The sequence below is a fragment of the Caenorhabditis elegans genome, chromosome I (genome assembly GCF_000002985.6).
Source record: "Caenorhabditis elegans chromosome I".
Taxonomy (NCBI): domain Eukaryota; kingdom Metazoa; phylum Nematoda; class Chromadorea; order Rhabditida; family Rhabditidae; genus Caenorhabditis; species Caenorhabditis elegans.
In genome coordinates, this window is record NC_003279.8 from 9,420,909 (window position 1) to 9,434,930 (window position 14,022).

A 14,022-nucleotide genomic window follows, 5' to 3' on the forward strand; every position below is an offset into this window, starting at 1 on the left:
AAGAACATTGCTTTTTAGATCGTTCAAAAAATTGGTAGACAATAAAACATGTAGGCCACAAGCCGATCGGAAAAACGAGAGACAGTGAATAATGCGTGGTTGTATAAATTAATAAATGGAACAAAAAATACTTTGTGATGAAAATTAGGTGAAAATAAAATGGGAGGAAAAAAAGAAATCGAAAATAAATATAAGAGAAAAATCAAGGGAAACTCATAGAAGATCTCAAGAAAGGAAAAAGATAAGTTTCTGAATAATGGGCGGGCAGGAGTGCGCCGAACGTACAGATAAAGGTATAATTTTTCGAGTTTGATTTAATCTGTCTTCTCGTGAGTTCTTAGTACGGGGCGAATCCGGGGCGTCTTCTAGCCCCACGACCTCTTGGACGAAATCCACCTGCATAGACGTATTTGACAATGACGTTCCCGCGTCCACGTCCTCCACGCCCACGGAATGGAGGCCTGTTAGTTGTTGACATGCCCGGCTTGTTTGTTCGTTTTGGATCTACTTTGATTTGTCGGCCTCTAAGAAGACTGTCTGTCATAGCTAGTGCGTTTTGCATTCCTTCCTTCTCGGTAAATTCGACATATGCGAATCTGAAAGAAAACGACTATTAGTAAGAATTTGTGATTTTCAAATAGATTACCCTTTCGGATGTCCACTGAATCTGTCACATTGAATAGTGACGCGGGATACAGATCCGCATCCATGAAAATGTTGCTCTATTTCTTCGGCAGTTGCACCATAATCTACATTTCCTACGTACACTGATTTAGCATCAGCTTCTGCTTTCTCCTCTGGTGTTAAGAGCGATTGTGATGAATTACTCTGACTGCTTGTGTTCAAGTTCATGTGCCCGACCATTTCATTTTGAATAGCTTTCAACTTTTTCTGTTCCTCCTCGATCTCATTCAAGTCTCCTTCGATAGCAGAGAGATCCTGAAGAAAATCAATAATTGAAAATTTAGATGCAAAAAAATATTGTTCTTACCGCATCATCTCCAGTCATATCCTCAATGTTGAGAACATCATCGTCGATAATATCGTTATCGCTCATAATGTGAACGAGTGCGAGTGCGTTACACTGAAATAATCAATTATACAAACTGGGTAATATGACAACAATTATTTGGAAGTATGAAAATGAATTGAAGGAAAACGCTCAATTTGAAACTTTGAGAATCTATTCGAATATTTTCGTAAGTTGAGTTCAAGAATAACAAAAAAAATAACCACACTTTTTCGAAATTCAAATAAATATAATACTACCGATATTAAGATTAATTATATTGGATTAAACATTGAGTTTATAGAATAAACAATGGGGAAAAGGAATTTACAAAAAAATTAAACAATTTAATAACTTTAAATGGAAAAGAGATCCAACCGAAGGAAACGCTGAAAACGACTATGAATATCGAAGACAGTGAAGGTGTGTGAAGAGACGCAGACATATGTCGCCGCGAGACCGCATTCTGTCTTGATTAGAGCGCGTTTGCACTAATCAACTTTACCGCAGTTTTTAAAAGAAATTATTCCCTCCAGTCATTTATTTTTGAGCTTCAAACGTTTTATCCGTATATTTTTAATTTTTTGGTAGATAAAAATGATAAAATTTTAATTGCGTCGGCGACTTTTTGTTTTTAGAAGTTAAATAATGGCGCCAAGACGGAGAAGTTCACGAGCGGTAAAAAATAAGAAAGAAAGTCGAGAAGGAAGCTCCAATGACGAACATTCAAACGAATCCAGTACACGAAGGTTTGTACATATTCAGTTTTACTCATAATAATTATCTACTGATTTACAGCAGCAAGTCAAGAGACGGAAGTCATCATAATGAAGAGGAGGGTGAAACGTCTAAAGCTTCAGATCCTCAAATAAATGAAGAAAGTGAAGACGAAACGAGTAATGCAAGTGACGAGCAAGAAGAAAATGACGATACAAGCAGCGATGAAGATGCGGAACCTGTAATATTTATTTTAAAACGATAAAAGACTATCTATGAATTCAGATTGTGTTAAATGTGACAGAGCGTGCCCGGAGAGCAACTGCTGGTAATAAAATGGCAGCGCTTTTGGCATCTGCAGATCACGAAGACGAGTTTTATAAAACTGCATATGGTGGCTTTGAAGAGGTAAACAAATTTAATGTTTTATCAGAAATTCATATTAAAATTTTAAGAATAACGAGGTTGATAAAGAATTCAAGTCGCCTGTGCATTCGGATGACGATGAGGTTGATTCTGATTTTGATAAGCCCGAAGAAGAAGATGAGCCTGCCAGTGGTGGTGAAGAAGATGGTCGTCCAAGAAGGAAAAAAAGGAAATTCAATGAACCAAAAAGAGGAATGACCGCGGATGATATTCTAGCTAAGAACAAGAAATGGGCTATGGCAAGATTAGCTGGAAACATTGTTGCAGCAAATTCAGTTGACGATAAAACACAAGCGGCAATGTTGAAGGAAGCCGAGAAAACTGAAAAAATGAACATAGAATCACTGAAAAAGTAAGTTGGTGTAGAATTTGAAATCCGAAAAAACTGTTTTTGAAGAAACGTTTAAAAAAAACTAATGATTCGAAACTTAATTGAAAAATTAAACTATAAAGCTGCTGGTACTTTTAAAAAATCGAGTTTTTTTTTTTCAGATATGAGGCTTTCGAGTTGGAGCGGAAAAGAAAACGTGAAAAGAACACAGTTCGTGTATTTCCTCCTGGACCAAGAGAGCAGATAAAAATGACTGAAAGTGGAACTACTATTACTCTGTCTGAAATAAAGGTTAGTTTATTTTATTTTTTGAAAATTATTTTCTCTATTGAATGTAAATTTGAAGTTCTTATGTCCAGATCCCTTCTCTCACAACCATTTAAATGAATGCAATCCCATAGAAATAATGGCTTGTACTTTCCGAAACGACCACCTTCATAGTCAACAATCATCATCATTGGGTTGCTATAGCAGCACGGAGCCATTAGTCTTCTTGCCTCGAGCCGCCTCGTTTTCCTCTTCGTTCATTCCCTTTCCAATGACAAGGCATATTTTATTGATGCGCTGCTTCGTCTTTGAAGAGCAAAAGCAAAAACGGAACCAAAAGGAAAACGGGGGTAAAAGAAGAGGCGGAAAACGCCCGTTTTCCAAGGATTTCGTCGGATAATCGACGGCCGCACCATTGCTGGCAGAAGGGCTCTGTTGTGTATGTCCTTGAGTATTTCTCTCCATTTTCGCCACTTCTCAACATTTTGGAAGTTCTTAAAAAATTTAGACTTTAAAATAGTATTTATCATTGAGATTATTTCTAAATAACCTCCCTTTTCAAATTTCTTATGACAATATTTTTGAAATGTTCAGTGGCAAGTAGATACTGCGCTTCGTATGTTTATCTGATTCTATGGCATTATTTTTTTCTTTGGATGCATCTTCTCTGTCCCAACTTTTTCACTCGCCACTAGCCTCGTCAAAATTGCATCTCATTTTGGCAGAGAGTACTCGCTTTAGGAAAAACGAAAAAGAAGCTAACTTTTTTCATTGCCAAAAAAAGAAGACGAAATTCCAACCAATATGTTCCACGAGTTTTGGGTTGGTTGTGTCACACAGTGAAGAAGAAGAAGAGAGAAGATGCTAGTCAACGACGACAACTCTACCAGTCAACGTCTCTCGACTATGGCTCCTGGAGCACGGCGCCGCGCACACAACGAAGTCGGGAGCTGCTGGTGCTCTCCCCTTACTGCTTTCACCAATAGTAGTAGGCAGTTGGGGTTGGCTGTGTGTGTGTTATGCCACTGGTTGTTCTGCTGCTGCTTCTTCTTCTTCTTTTCCTTCTTTTTTCTAAACGAAATGCTCTGCCCTCCAAGCAGGCCGTGCTCTGTCTATTATCCGCGGACCTCTTTCTCCTGTTTCTCGTCTTTCCCCTGAATGCCTACTCTCGCCGCCGCTGCCATCATCGTCGCCTAGTCTGGGTCCAATGTCTCTGCCACTTTCACCGCGGCATTTTGCACTTCCTCTCTATAATCTTCCGTTATCTGCGTTTCTTCTCAATTCCTTACACGACTAAATGGAGAGTCTACAAGAGTTCTCTCATCCCATTTCCTCCAGAACAACCTTCTTCATATACATTCCAATATGAGAGCTTTAAAAATGGAATTTCGTAATTGATTCGTTGAAGTGACGCTTTTCAAAAATCATCCACCCGCTTCTGCTCACCTCAGGCTCCCCCTTTCGTTATTTGTCTGTGTCTCTAGACAATTTGAAGGATCCAAGCGATTTCCGCTCTTGTGACGTCATCAGCAGAAGGGTTCTTTTTGCATGAATTCATTGAAGCGAACTTATATTAAAGAGTTGTGAAATTCTGCGCGACAGGAAGCCGTTAGAAACGCCTTCACCTCTGCTCGGTTTTCACAAACATATTCCACTTAAAGAGGACTTTTAAATGCTGAAACGCGTGAAGTACTCGGTCAAAAGTCGGCGTTGGTGTTTTTTTTTGTGAAATGGACTTTTAGTCGCAAAAAAACACTATCCGACAAAATGTTGAAATATCTTCATTAAAAATTTTTTCAATGTAAAACAACAAAAATCAGTTTTATTGGTTTTTAAGCACCAGGATGATTTTTTCAAAGAAAATCACAAATTTTGATTTAAAAAAAAACACTCCCCGTTGCAGCCTAAAGTGTTAATAACCATTGGTCGTAATAAAAGATGGTTGACTACAGTTAGCTGACAATGTTTGCTATTGTTACTGCTGTTGCGAGAGGCGATTAGTGTATTCGGGAGGTCCACGCCGGTAGTTTGTTATGCTTGCTTGACTATATTCACCGTTTCTTTACAATTAACCTATGGTTTAAAAAATTCCGGTTCACTTTTTATTAAACTATCTTGGTTCGTTCACCACAATCGTCTGAAATTTTCCGGAGCACATATCGTTATTTTTTAACTGATTTAAATGAAATTCCTGTGGGGCTGTATCAAAACAAAAAATTAAGTATTTTTTTACAATGATCATAATATCACCTGTCTACAGTATGCTTGTAAAGCATTCTCCAGAGGTGTTCTATAAATTAATGTTTTAAAACCCCCATAATTAACCCTATTTATTTGCTTGAAACAATACAGTTTCCCTCTAAATCTGAAAAACTACTATCATCAAACTTTCTAATTTTAAGAATAATTTGTGAATATTGACTAATGTGAAACCTGCAAAAAAAAAAGAAATGTTTCTCTTTTTCTTTGAATCATCTCAGCTGCAACCTTTTTGGGGCGAAGGCGGCGTGAAAGTTGTCAAACTGGGAGTAGAGGGAACAAAGTGTATATTTTGGAGTGAGAGAGACCACTCGTATGTAAAGAGAGAGAGAAAGCCCAATGCTCCCACAACACGACTTCATCTTCTTTTTCTTCGCTTTTTCCATCTTGTCGCCTAGTCCTCCTCCCCTTTCTTCTTTTTCTAGTCCTCCGCCGCCTTCTTTTTCCTTTTTCATTGCTTCTACTTCGTTTTTTTCTTCACAACCCCCAAGCCATCCTCGAGTTAAAAAATGCATTGACACACATACAACTCCGTCTACTTTGACTTTTTTTTCTGCTCATCACCCTCTCGCTTCTCCCAAAATTCATTACGAAGTGGTATTGTATTATTCCTTTTTTTTTAAATTCCGACTTCGTTTACTTTTGGTTAGTGTTGCACACCAATTGTTAGAATAAAATGAATACTGCAGAAGCTGAAGAAGCGCACACCGCCCGTGTGTGTGTGTGTAACTGACTGACTGCGGGTCGTTACTTCTCGAATTTCACGTGTTTGACCATTTTGCCGTCCCGTGTGCTTTTCTTTCACCCAGAGATGTTGCTCGACTTTTCAAAATGGTGGTTCTCACCCTCGTTTTCCCCCGTTAAGCCATGTGTAGTTTGGAAGTAGTTCGGTTTTGAAAAAAAAACCATTGTCTTCGTTTCACGGAGGTTTTTAAAAGCAAATGCTCAATCGTTGTTAAGAATGTGTGTGAGGTTAAAGGTCACACAATTTCCCTGATTTTTTCATCTATCTCTTTCTCCCCCACAGCAATGACCATATGGAATTAATTTTCATGCTCAGATAAAATTAATCTTTGTTGTCTCTGTTTCACCAAAAATACCAAAAATCATTGCAATTCTTCCGATTCAATAGATTTGAAATTTTACCCGTAGACCAGACTACCCACTCGGACCTCAAAAACTTTCGCTTTCAGTCGTCCAATTTCATGTTTTTTGAGAAGGACTTGTCTCGTTCTCCACTGTTTACCATTGTATTTCTCTTGTTCTCTTCTCAACTTGTGTTTTTGGTTGGTTTCCATTTCCGCCATCCGCTGCTACCCTGTATTCTTTTTTTGCCTCATTTTTCCAAATTGTGAAGGTAATATTAGAGCGAACAATTTGTGATGGGAACTATTTTTTTTGTTTCATTGGAAATATTAGCATCATTAAATTTTATTTCATCAAAAACCAAGACTATTAAAATTTAATATTTAACATCTGACTGGCTGGAAGTCATTTGTTCTATTCTTTCAACAATTTTACAAACTTAAGCACCACCTGCACATTTTCATGAATCGGATCGAAGTTTCAAGGTATTTAGGCATTCTTGAGAAAAATTTTTTTTTGACTTTTCTAGAAGATCTAGGAAAATTTAGAAAAAGACTGCCAAGAAAATCAAAAATTCTATACTTTAAATTCTGAAAATTCCTTATCGAACTGTTCCCTGCCAATTCCATGTTTGGGAAGTTTATTAAAAATCTTTCAATTGCACTTTAATGGCTAATTTGTTTGTTGATTATCAGTCTCTTTCTCATTCTCGTGTCACCGCAGACTCTCTCACCCCATTCCTTCTTTCTTCTGGCATGTTATCTCTAGCTTTTTATCAAATTAGATATTAGACGGGCGGTCTGCTCATTCTGCTTTTTCTAATGTTTCCGGCCACAGAAAGTAGTATTCAAAGTTATAATAAGTTGTTTTTACTGAGAATCCCTACTAAAATGATTTTCAGAACTAATGCAAACAAAATTATTTAGTTGATCAAATAAGTACCTGACTAATAGCTTTTTTCATATGGAAGATGTGAGCAGCTAAAAGGAGCATAAAATTATTCAAAATTTAATAAAATGTATCACATTTAAGTTATTCCCCTTGAAAGTGTTTTGTTTAGATGCCGTCATGAATTAATTCGTTGTTATAGGTGATATCAATGCGTCTCTGAGAAATCTATTGATAAATCAGAAACATGAAATCTATTTTTAGTTCTGACGTCATAATGATTTGTTCTCTTGCTTCCGGTGCACTACTCATCATCTCTCGAAATTATTTGTACCAATCATCATGTTTCCGCTGGGCTAATTTCTCCTCATACTGTCGAGGTTGCTTCTGCGTTATTCAATGTTCGCACTCTCTCATCTCCGCCCCTTTTTCTGTATATTTGTTTTTTCGAAAGATCAATGCAATGTCCCGCACTGACGTCACTTGTCCACAAATCAAAATGTGCGGAAGCTATGTAGATGCCGCTGGCGAGCTCTTATTTCTTAACGTGCCTGGGTCTCCATAATCTTGTCTGATTTCATTGAGTTCAAATTTGATTTGGTATATCATTTCAGTTCTAGATTTTTATCTAAATGTTTGAAAATAATTCCCTACATAACTTCTAAAGCTCATATTGTTTTTCTTTTTTTACTATCTCAGTTCTCACCAAGTAAATAGATGATAGTCTGAGGTTTCCATTTTTCACATTATATTAATCTTATTGGTAGAATGTGACAAAAGTTATTAGCACTTATTTATTTTCTGTTGGTTAGATTATAACCAATCAGAACCTAGAAAAATAAACAACATAAGGTTTTATGTGTGAATAGTTTTAAATTTTAAAACAGCTCTTTTGCTTTAATTATCACTCCTTTCACTATTGACGTTTATTATGATCGCCCATGTTTGCATGTGTGCATCGTTATCATCGTTATCATTCGAACCGTAAAATTCATTTCACTTCTGCCATAATTGTCGTCATTGTTTCGTGTCAGGTTTCTATAACCGATCAGTGATTTCTTTCTTATTCTACGACCATTCACATTCTCGGTCGTGTTTTGATTTTATATTCCTGTTTCCGGTGCCTCAACTCCATTAAATCAATTGATTGCATTCCCCTTGAATCTCAGAAAAATAGTTTCAGTTGATAGTTTTGTTTTCACTGTGAATCTAAAGCCTTCTTCCATTTACTTTTCCCCCAGCTCGCACATTTTTGTGTTCTCTATCAATATTTTAGTGTAAAAGGTGGCATTCTCAACATTTTTTTGTCGTCGTCGGCTTCTCCTGTACGATCAGCATCATCTTCCGGGTCGCTTGATATTTAAAAATGTATTCCCTTGACTGTTTGGTCTACGGTTTTTGATCTACATATTCTTGTGACAAATTGGAATTGAATTTGAGCTCAAGTTTTAATGTTCAGAAACAATAAGTAAACAACCATTTTCCAAAATAGTTTCCCATTTCAATTCTTCTTTCCCAACTGAATCACTTACTTTAAAATGTATCAGTAGTTGAGTGCTGTTTCTATCTCTGTCAAACTCTTCTCTCTCTCTGTCGCCATTGGATGGTTTTGCATCTATCTCGGGGCTCCCCAGACACCCTCTATTTTCCCTTTGCACCCTCAACCTCCGTGCTCTTTACTCCAGCCGCTGACCACTGCTCGCCACCAATATCAAACGACGCTGGGAAACAGATGGACAGACACTCTAGCAAACACCCTCTTTTCGTTATCACCTGGTCTCTCATATAATTTATTCATTTTGAAATGAGTGTCAACTCGCGCACCTCTGGATTTATTGGAAATTTTTTAAATTATATTCTCTATTTGCTAGAAAACAATACACTATATATTTCATTTTCAGACTTTCAAATGCGAGCGTCCACGAGAACGAAATTTGTGTGCAGTAACCGGACGTCCAGCTCGATATCTCGATCCAGTGACACGACTACCATATTCAACGGCATATGCATTCAAAGTGATTCGGGATAGATATCACAAACATCTTCGAAGTATTCGTGGAAATGATGAGGTAAGTAAACTTTCAAAAAATTAAAAATTTCTATAATTTTCTCGCAATCAAAAAAACCAAAAATCGTATTTACTTGTTCTCGATGTCTATCATAAAAATCACACCTGAATTAAAAAAAAAACGAGATCAAATGATCATTAAAATTGTGTAAGATGTCTATCCATTTTTTCACTGTACAATTGTTATACTGTACACGATCAATTTTCCCAGCCATGGTTTTTATGATTTTAATCGTTTCATTCGAAAGGACAGGCGAGAGCCCCTCATTGTAAATATGAAGTTTCCTATTTAAAAATTGAATATTCCACATTCGGAACGCTTCACGAATTTGCTTATCAGCCTTTCGCTCAACGGTTCTCTTGAAATTCTAGATTTCATCTAAAAATAAACTTCTGTCATGATTAAAAGCTGAGAAACATGCTCCACAACCATGACTATATCTATATCTTTTACAGGTGACGACCTACCTGAAAAGCCTGAAGGCTCTACCATCTCCACAGATTTCTCCAAGAGTTCCCTTATTGACAACTGGACCGATCACATCTGGACCACTTGTTGCTTCTTCAGCCGGTCTAACGGTTATGGCAACATCAACGTCTTCTGCTCCGAAGACAACAACACATTGAATGAAAGAAGTTCGAAGCGCCCGTCTTCTTCTTTTTCTTTTCATCCGCATTGTTTGTTCTTGTACATATCGGCTCCTCTCCCGGCCGTCTTCTTTAGCTTCTTCGTCTCTCGCTGCTCATCCCACTTGGCAGCTCATTTCTCTATCTCTGTCTCCTTTTCCTTTTTTCATTTACTTGTCGTCCTCTCTTTTTATTTTCTCTCCTCTCTATGTCTGCATCTTCTTTCATTTTTCTCCACTGCCGCCGCCGCCACCACCACCAACATCACCGCCGCGTCGCTTCGAAATTCGTCTAAAATTTGCCCTCCTTCCATCCTCGGCGCAGCATATACCATCAGCACTGCCCGCCGAGACAGTAGTGTGGCTCCATTTTATTTGTAGATCTCTTGCAAACTTCCCCCTCTTCCTCTCGTCTCCGCCCTGATCTGATAACCCTCACTTTTTATCCAACCTACACGATTTTTTCTCAGTTGAAGAGGCTGTTGAGCTTTTTGTTTTATATGATTACTATTTTTTAAAAAATCAATTTTTTTTGATTACTTATGATACTTTTGATTCTTAAATCGGTTATGTGAACTCAACCGTGACAATATCTGCAACATTGCAATTTTCTTATCTTTTCTCTGATAATTTAATATTCCACTTTTAACCACATATTTGCAGTTCTGTTACTGGGCGCTGCTGTCGAGTGTGTCTTCCGAACTCGAACCGAATCATCAGTAAGTATATTGTACGAGAATAATTATCACTAATCTAATCATTATAAGAAATGGAGAAAAAGGTCGACGAGAATGCCACCCTTATGAACGGGGTGGAAACCACTGGACCGGCCCGTGATGATGTGCCGGAAACGTTCAGAGAATTTCTCTACAACAAGAAAAATGGAACCGTTATGGGTAGAACCGGAAAGTCTTGGTTCCAGGTAATATTTTCAAACTCTAAATTTAATTTACTCAAAAAATATTTTTTAAACTATTTTTGAAATTTCAGATCATCGTCTTCTACATCATCTTCTACGCATTCTTGGCCGCCTTCTGGTTGACATGCTTGACCATCTTCATGAAGACACTTGATCCAAAAGTACCAAGATTCTATGGAAAAGGAACCATCATTGGAGTGAATCCAGGAGTCGGATATCAGCCATGGTTGAAGGAACGGCCAGATTCGACACTGATAAAATACAATCTCCGTGATCAAAAATCATACAAAGCATATTTGGAACAGATGAAGACGTATTTGACGAAATACGATTCAAATGCCACTGAGACTCGTGAGTGTGGAGCCGGAGATAGCAATGATGATCTTGAGAAAAATCCAGTAAGTTTCAAATTTTTTGACTTTCGTTTCACTCTGAGTATTATTCAATTCTATGATTGATTTTTCAGGATGCTCTTCCTTGCCGTTTCGATCTCTCAGTTTTCGATAAAGGTTGTAGTGAGAAATCCGATTTCGGATACAAGTCTGGAAAGCCATGCGTCATTATTTCTTTGAATCGTCTCATCGGATGGCGTCCAACTGATTATCAAGAGAATTCCGTGCCAGAAGAAGTAAAAGACCGTTACAAGGCTGGATCGATTGCTATAAATTGCCGAGGAGCTACAAATGTCGATCAGGAACACATTGGAAAAGTTACCTACATGCCATCAAATGGAATTGACGGACGCTATTATCCATACGTTTTCACCAAGGTTTGTTCAGTTTTCATTGGAAATATTTTTATTTTTTAAATATAAACTGTTTCTTCTTTAGTTTCACAAAAGGGAAGCCAGAAAGTACCGAAAAAATTTAGAAAATGAAAACATTGTTAGATGAAAAATAAAGTTGCATGTTAATTTTTAGCTTTGAAAAGAAAACCTTTTATTAAATGTTCCAAAAACAATGTTATGATTTTTTTTCCGATTTCGCGCAGCAAAAGGTTTCAAATAAAAAACCAAATTTTAAACATAATAATTGTCATTTCCGATGATAATTTTGATATTTCAGGGATACCAACAACCAATCGCAATGGTCAAATTCGACACAATTCCACGAAATAAGCTGGTGATTGTTGAATGCCGTGCATATGCTCTCAACATCGAACACGACATCTCCTCTCGACTCGGAATGGTGTACTTTGAAGTGATGGTTGAAGACAAGCCAGTTGAAGAGAAGAAAGAGTTGTAGAGTTATTGTCAGAGCAGTGTACAATCGCTAGGATCTAAGTGCATCTATCTCAATTACTTTCCAATTATCTCGTAGAAGTTATTAGCTACTGTAGTTTGAACGATATCTGAAACCAACACCCCTCAGCAACAGCTTCAATTTTAAATCTTTAATTTTTGCAGGAATGCTCATTTTTTGTTTTTCTTTACATCCTCAGTTCTTTTAGTATTGAATCATGTTTTTATATTCAGAAATAATCTAGTACTATAATCGCCTTAAGGATATGATTTGATAATAATATGTGAAATTTGCAATCAATTTTTGCTTAATAATCACAATTTCCTTTTCAACTTAGTTCCACTGTCTTTTCGTTGAGCACTCTTTTCAGCTGCTCAGCGAATTTCTTCTTCTCTCCGACGAGGCAGGTCTCTTCTCATTTTGTCTTACTTTCTTTGTTTCCCATTGCATAGGTTTTCGGTGTGGATGAGATTGGCGTGGAGATTGGTATCCATTTTTCGGAGACCACGCCTCTCTCCACGATCGTTTTATATTATCCCTTATAATTTTTTAATTGTTTTATTTCCATTTTTGTTCAGTTCAAACTTTAATTTTTGCCACATGGAATATTAAATATTTTTCAAAAGATTTTGAAAAAAATCATTATTCCATTTGCCAAATTTTAAAGTTTAACTTCAATGCTCACAGTATCAGTTTTCAGCATTTTTCCTTTTGAAACATGCGTTTTACTGTGGGCTCTTCTCGAATTTTTCTCGAGAATTCTTTCCCACCATCATATTATCTCCTCTTCTCTCTTCCCCGCTGAAAAAAGATTTCCATCCCCTCTTCCCATTCTTTCTAGGATAAAACAAATCATTCGAATGATTTATGAACATTTTCTTTTTCTTATCCCTCGCATATTGCTTTCAAATTTCCTATTTTCTCTTCGATTTTTGTCATCTACCTAAATTGTCAAAAACCAGTACCCCCATCACCATCGCCACTTTCCCCCACCCAACTCGATTTTTATCGCATTTTTTTTCGTTCCCATCCCCCACTCACCCCGATTTTTGTGTCTTCGAATAAAATAAATCTTAAAACGTCAATGAAATGTGTTCGAAAAGGAACATAGAATGTGGATGACTCATTAACGAATATCTCGGTCCAAATTACTTTCATTGCTTCCTACGTAATGTGGCTAACATTTGCTGGCATGAAAGTTTTGATGTGAAATACGGTCCCAGGTCTCGGCACGACTGAAATATTTTGGAAATGAAGGTCGCGAAAAGGGTTGTGCGCCGTTAATGAGTACTGTAGTTCGATTTTCTCGCGTTTCTCTCCACGATTTTAATAGTTTTTTTTTTCTGTTTTCAAGTGTTTTCCTTTAAAAATAAGAGAAAGCGAGAAGTAAAATAATGAAAAATCGAAGAAAATGTGTAGTAAAACGAGCAGAAAGGCGATACTGTACTCTTTAAAGGTGCATGGTTTTTCCGCGTCCAATATTTGAAAGATGTCGATCGTGTCGAGACCTGGCAACCAATTTTATCTTAAAAATCGCAAAATTTAGCGAAAAATAGTATCACATCAGTATCATGCAATTTTTTCGAAATTTGATCCGCCGTTAAAAACAATCTGAAAATTTTCCTTACGATATTCGTTCATCTGATTGTGAGCACATTTTATGTCTATAAAACAGTAAACGTAGAACCAACTCATCCTTCAAAAACGAGCACAAAATTTCGATGAAAATTTCCTGAAAATATTTACTACCACTTAACTTCATTATTATTTAGTATTTGGGTCTATTCGTGTCTTTCAGGTTTATTCATCCAACCTGTTCGTTCACAATGTACATAAAGTATATACTTCAGACATTGCCTCGAGAAGAATATCATTGAAAGGGAAATTATAACGGTCTTATGTACAGGTTATTGCTTTTGAAGCATTGCAAATTTTTGCAGTGGTATTTTTTCTTGTTAACATCGATAAAATTATACTAATATATTCAGTAATTCTGTGGAAAAAAGTTGAGTGTTCATTCAGTTACTCGGGCGTTCGCTCCCACTTTTCTCCAAATTACGCTCAGTTTTAATTAGGTTCATCATTCTGGGTGTGATCACGAGAAGATATTCATTATAACATTAATCTCGATTATTTCCCCGTTTAATCTCGGTTATCATGTCTCACATATTATTCCCATGATATA

The 14,022-nt window shown here is 36.9% G+C and overlaps 3 protein-coding genes and 4 non-coding genes across 8 annotated transcripts; 3 read left to right on the top strand and 4 right to left on the bottom strand.

Annotated features, from left to right (window-relative positions):
- Window positions 1–3: 3 nt before the first annotated feature.
- On the bottom strand, window positions 4–1,084 carry pabp-2 (RRM domain-containing protein). Its single transcript, NM_060103.8, has 3 exons — window positions 992–1,084; window positions 647–939; window positions 4–596 (listed from the first exon to the last, which is right to left on the bottom strand). The coding sequence occupies exons 1-3, from the start codon at window positions 1,055–1,057 to the stop codon at window positions 338–340; spliced, it is 618 nt and encodes a 205-aa protein (NP_492504.1). The 5' UTR covers window positions 1,058–1,084; the 3' UTR covers window positions 4–337.
- Window positions 1,085–1,647: 563 nt separating this feature from the next.
- On the top strand, window positions 1,648–10,212 carry vps-72 (Vacuolar protein sorting-associated protein 72 homolog). The gene is made up of 7 exons (NM_060104.6): window positions 1,648–1,758; window positions 1,808–1,967; window positions 2,012–2,134; window positions 2,182–2,504; window positions 2,645–2,774; window positions 8,885–9,052; window positions 9,508–10,212. Exons 1-7 carry the CDS (start codon window positions 1,658–1,660, stop codon window positions 9,676–9,678), a joined length of 1,176 nt encoding a protein of 391 aa, NP_492505.1. The 5' UTR covers window positions 1,648–1,657; the 3' UTR covers window positions 9,679–10,212.
- C17E4.15 lies at window positions 4,125–4,325 on the bottom strand. The gene has a single exon (NR_050377.1). It is a non-coding gene; the product is annotated as an Unclassified non-coding RNA C17E4.15 (non-coding RNA).
- Window positions 7,409–7,502, top strand: C17E4.18. The gene has a single exon (NR_050378.1). It is a non-coding gene; the product is annotated as an Unclassified non-coding RNA C17E4.18 (non-coding RNA).
- Window positions 7,409–7,502, bottom strand: C17E4.16. The gene has a single exon (NR_050379.1). It is a non-coding gene; the product is annotated as an Unclassified non-coding RNA C17E4.16 (non-coding RNA).
- A 128-nt stretch (window positions 10,213–10,340) lies between the features above and the next one.
- nkb-1 (Sodium/potassium-transporting ATPase subunit beta-1) lies at window positions 10,341–12,920 on the top strand. Of its 2 annotated transcripts, none has more exons than NR_136361.1 (5): window positions 10,341–10,396; window positions 10,445–10,599; window positions 10,668–10,994; window positions 11,063–11,365; window positions 11,661–12,903. NR_136361.1 is itself a non-coding variant. In NM_060105.8 (5 exons), the coding sequence occupies exons 2-5, from the start codon at window positions 10,447–10,449 to the stop codon at window positions 11,838–11,840; spliced, it is 963 nt and encodes a 320-aa protein (NP_492506.1). In that variant the 5' UTR covers window positions 10,341–10,396; window positions 10,445–10,446; the 3' UTR covers window positions 11,841–12,920. The 2 variants fall into 2 exon arrangements, 1 of the variants encoding a protein (NP_492506.1); NM_060105.8 differs by having other exon boundaries at window positions 11,661–12,920.
- On the bottom strand, window positions 10,835–10,855 carry 21ur-14084. The gene has a single exon (NR_050380.1).
- Window positions 12,921–14,022: the final 1,102 nt, after the last annotated feature.

Bases quoted from the DNA above. Each gene is read 5' to 3' on its own strand.
- vps-72 (NM_060104.6), top strand. From the start codon at position 1,658: ATGGCGCCAAGACGGAGAAGTTCACGAGCGGTAAAAAATAAGAAAGAA. The intron at 1,968-2,011 runs GTAATATTTATT...CTATGAATTCAG, and splicing joins GCGATGAAGATGCGGAACCT to ATTGTGTTAAATGTGACAGA. The intron at 2,505-2,644 runs GTAAGTTGGTGT...TTTTTTTTTCAG, and splicing joins AACATAGAATCACTGAAAAA to ATATGAGGCTTTCGAGTTGG.
- pabp-2 (NM_060103.8), bottom strand. From the start codon at position 1,057: ATGAGCGATAACGATATTATCGACGATGATGTTCTCAACATTGAGGAT. The intron at 940-991 runs GTAAGAACAATA...GATTTTCTTCAG, and splicing joins ATATGACTGGAGATGATGCG to GATCTCTCTGCTATCGAAGG. The intron at 597-646 runs GTAATCTATTTG...GTTTTCTTTCAG, and splicing joins TTCAGTGGACATCCGAAAGG to ATTCGCATATGTCGAATTTA.
- nkb-1 (NM_060105.8), top strand. From the start codon at position 10,447: ATGGAGAAAAAGGTCGACGAGAATGCCACCCTTATGAACGGGGTGGAA. The intron at 10,995-11,062 runs GTAAGTTTCAAA...TTGATTTTTCAG, and splicing joins ATGATCTTGAGAAAAATCCA to GATGCTCTTCCTTGCCGTTT. The intron at 11,366-11,660 runs GTTTGTTCAGTT...TTGATATTTCAG, and splicing joins ATCCATACGTTTTCACCAAG to GGATACCAACAACCAATCGC.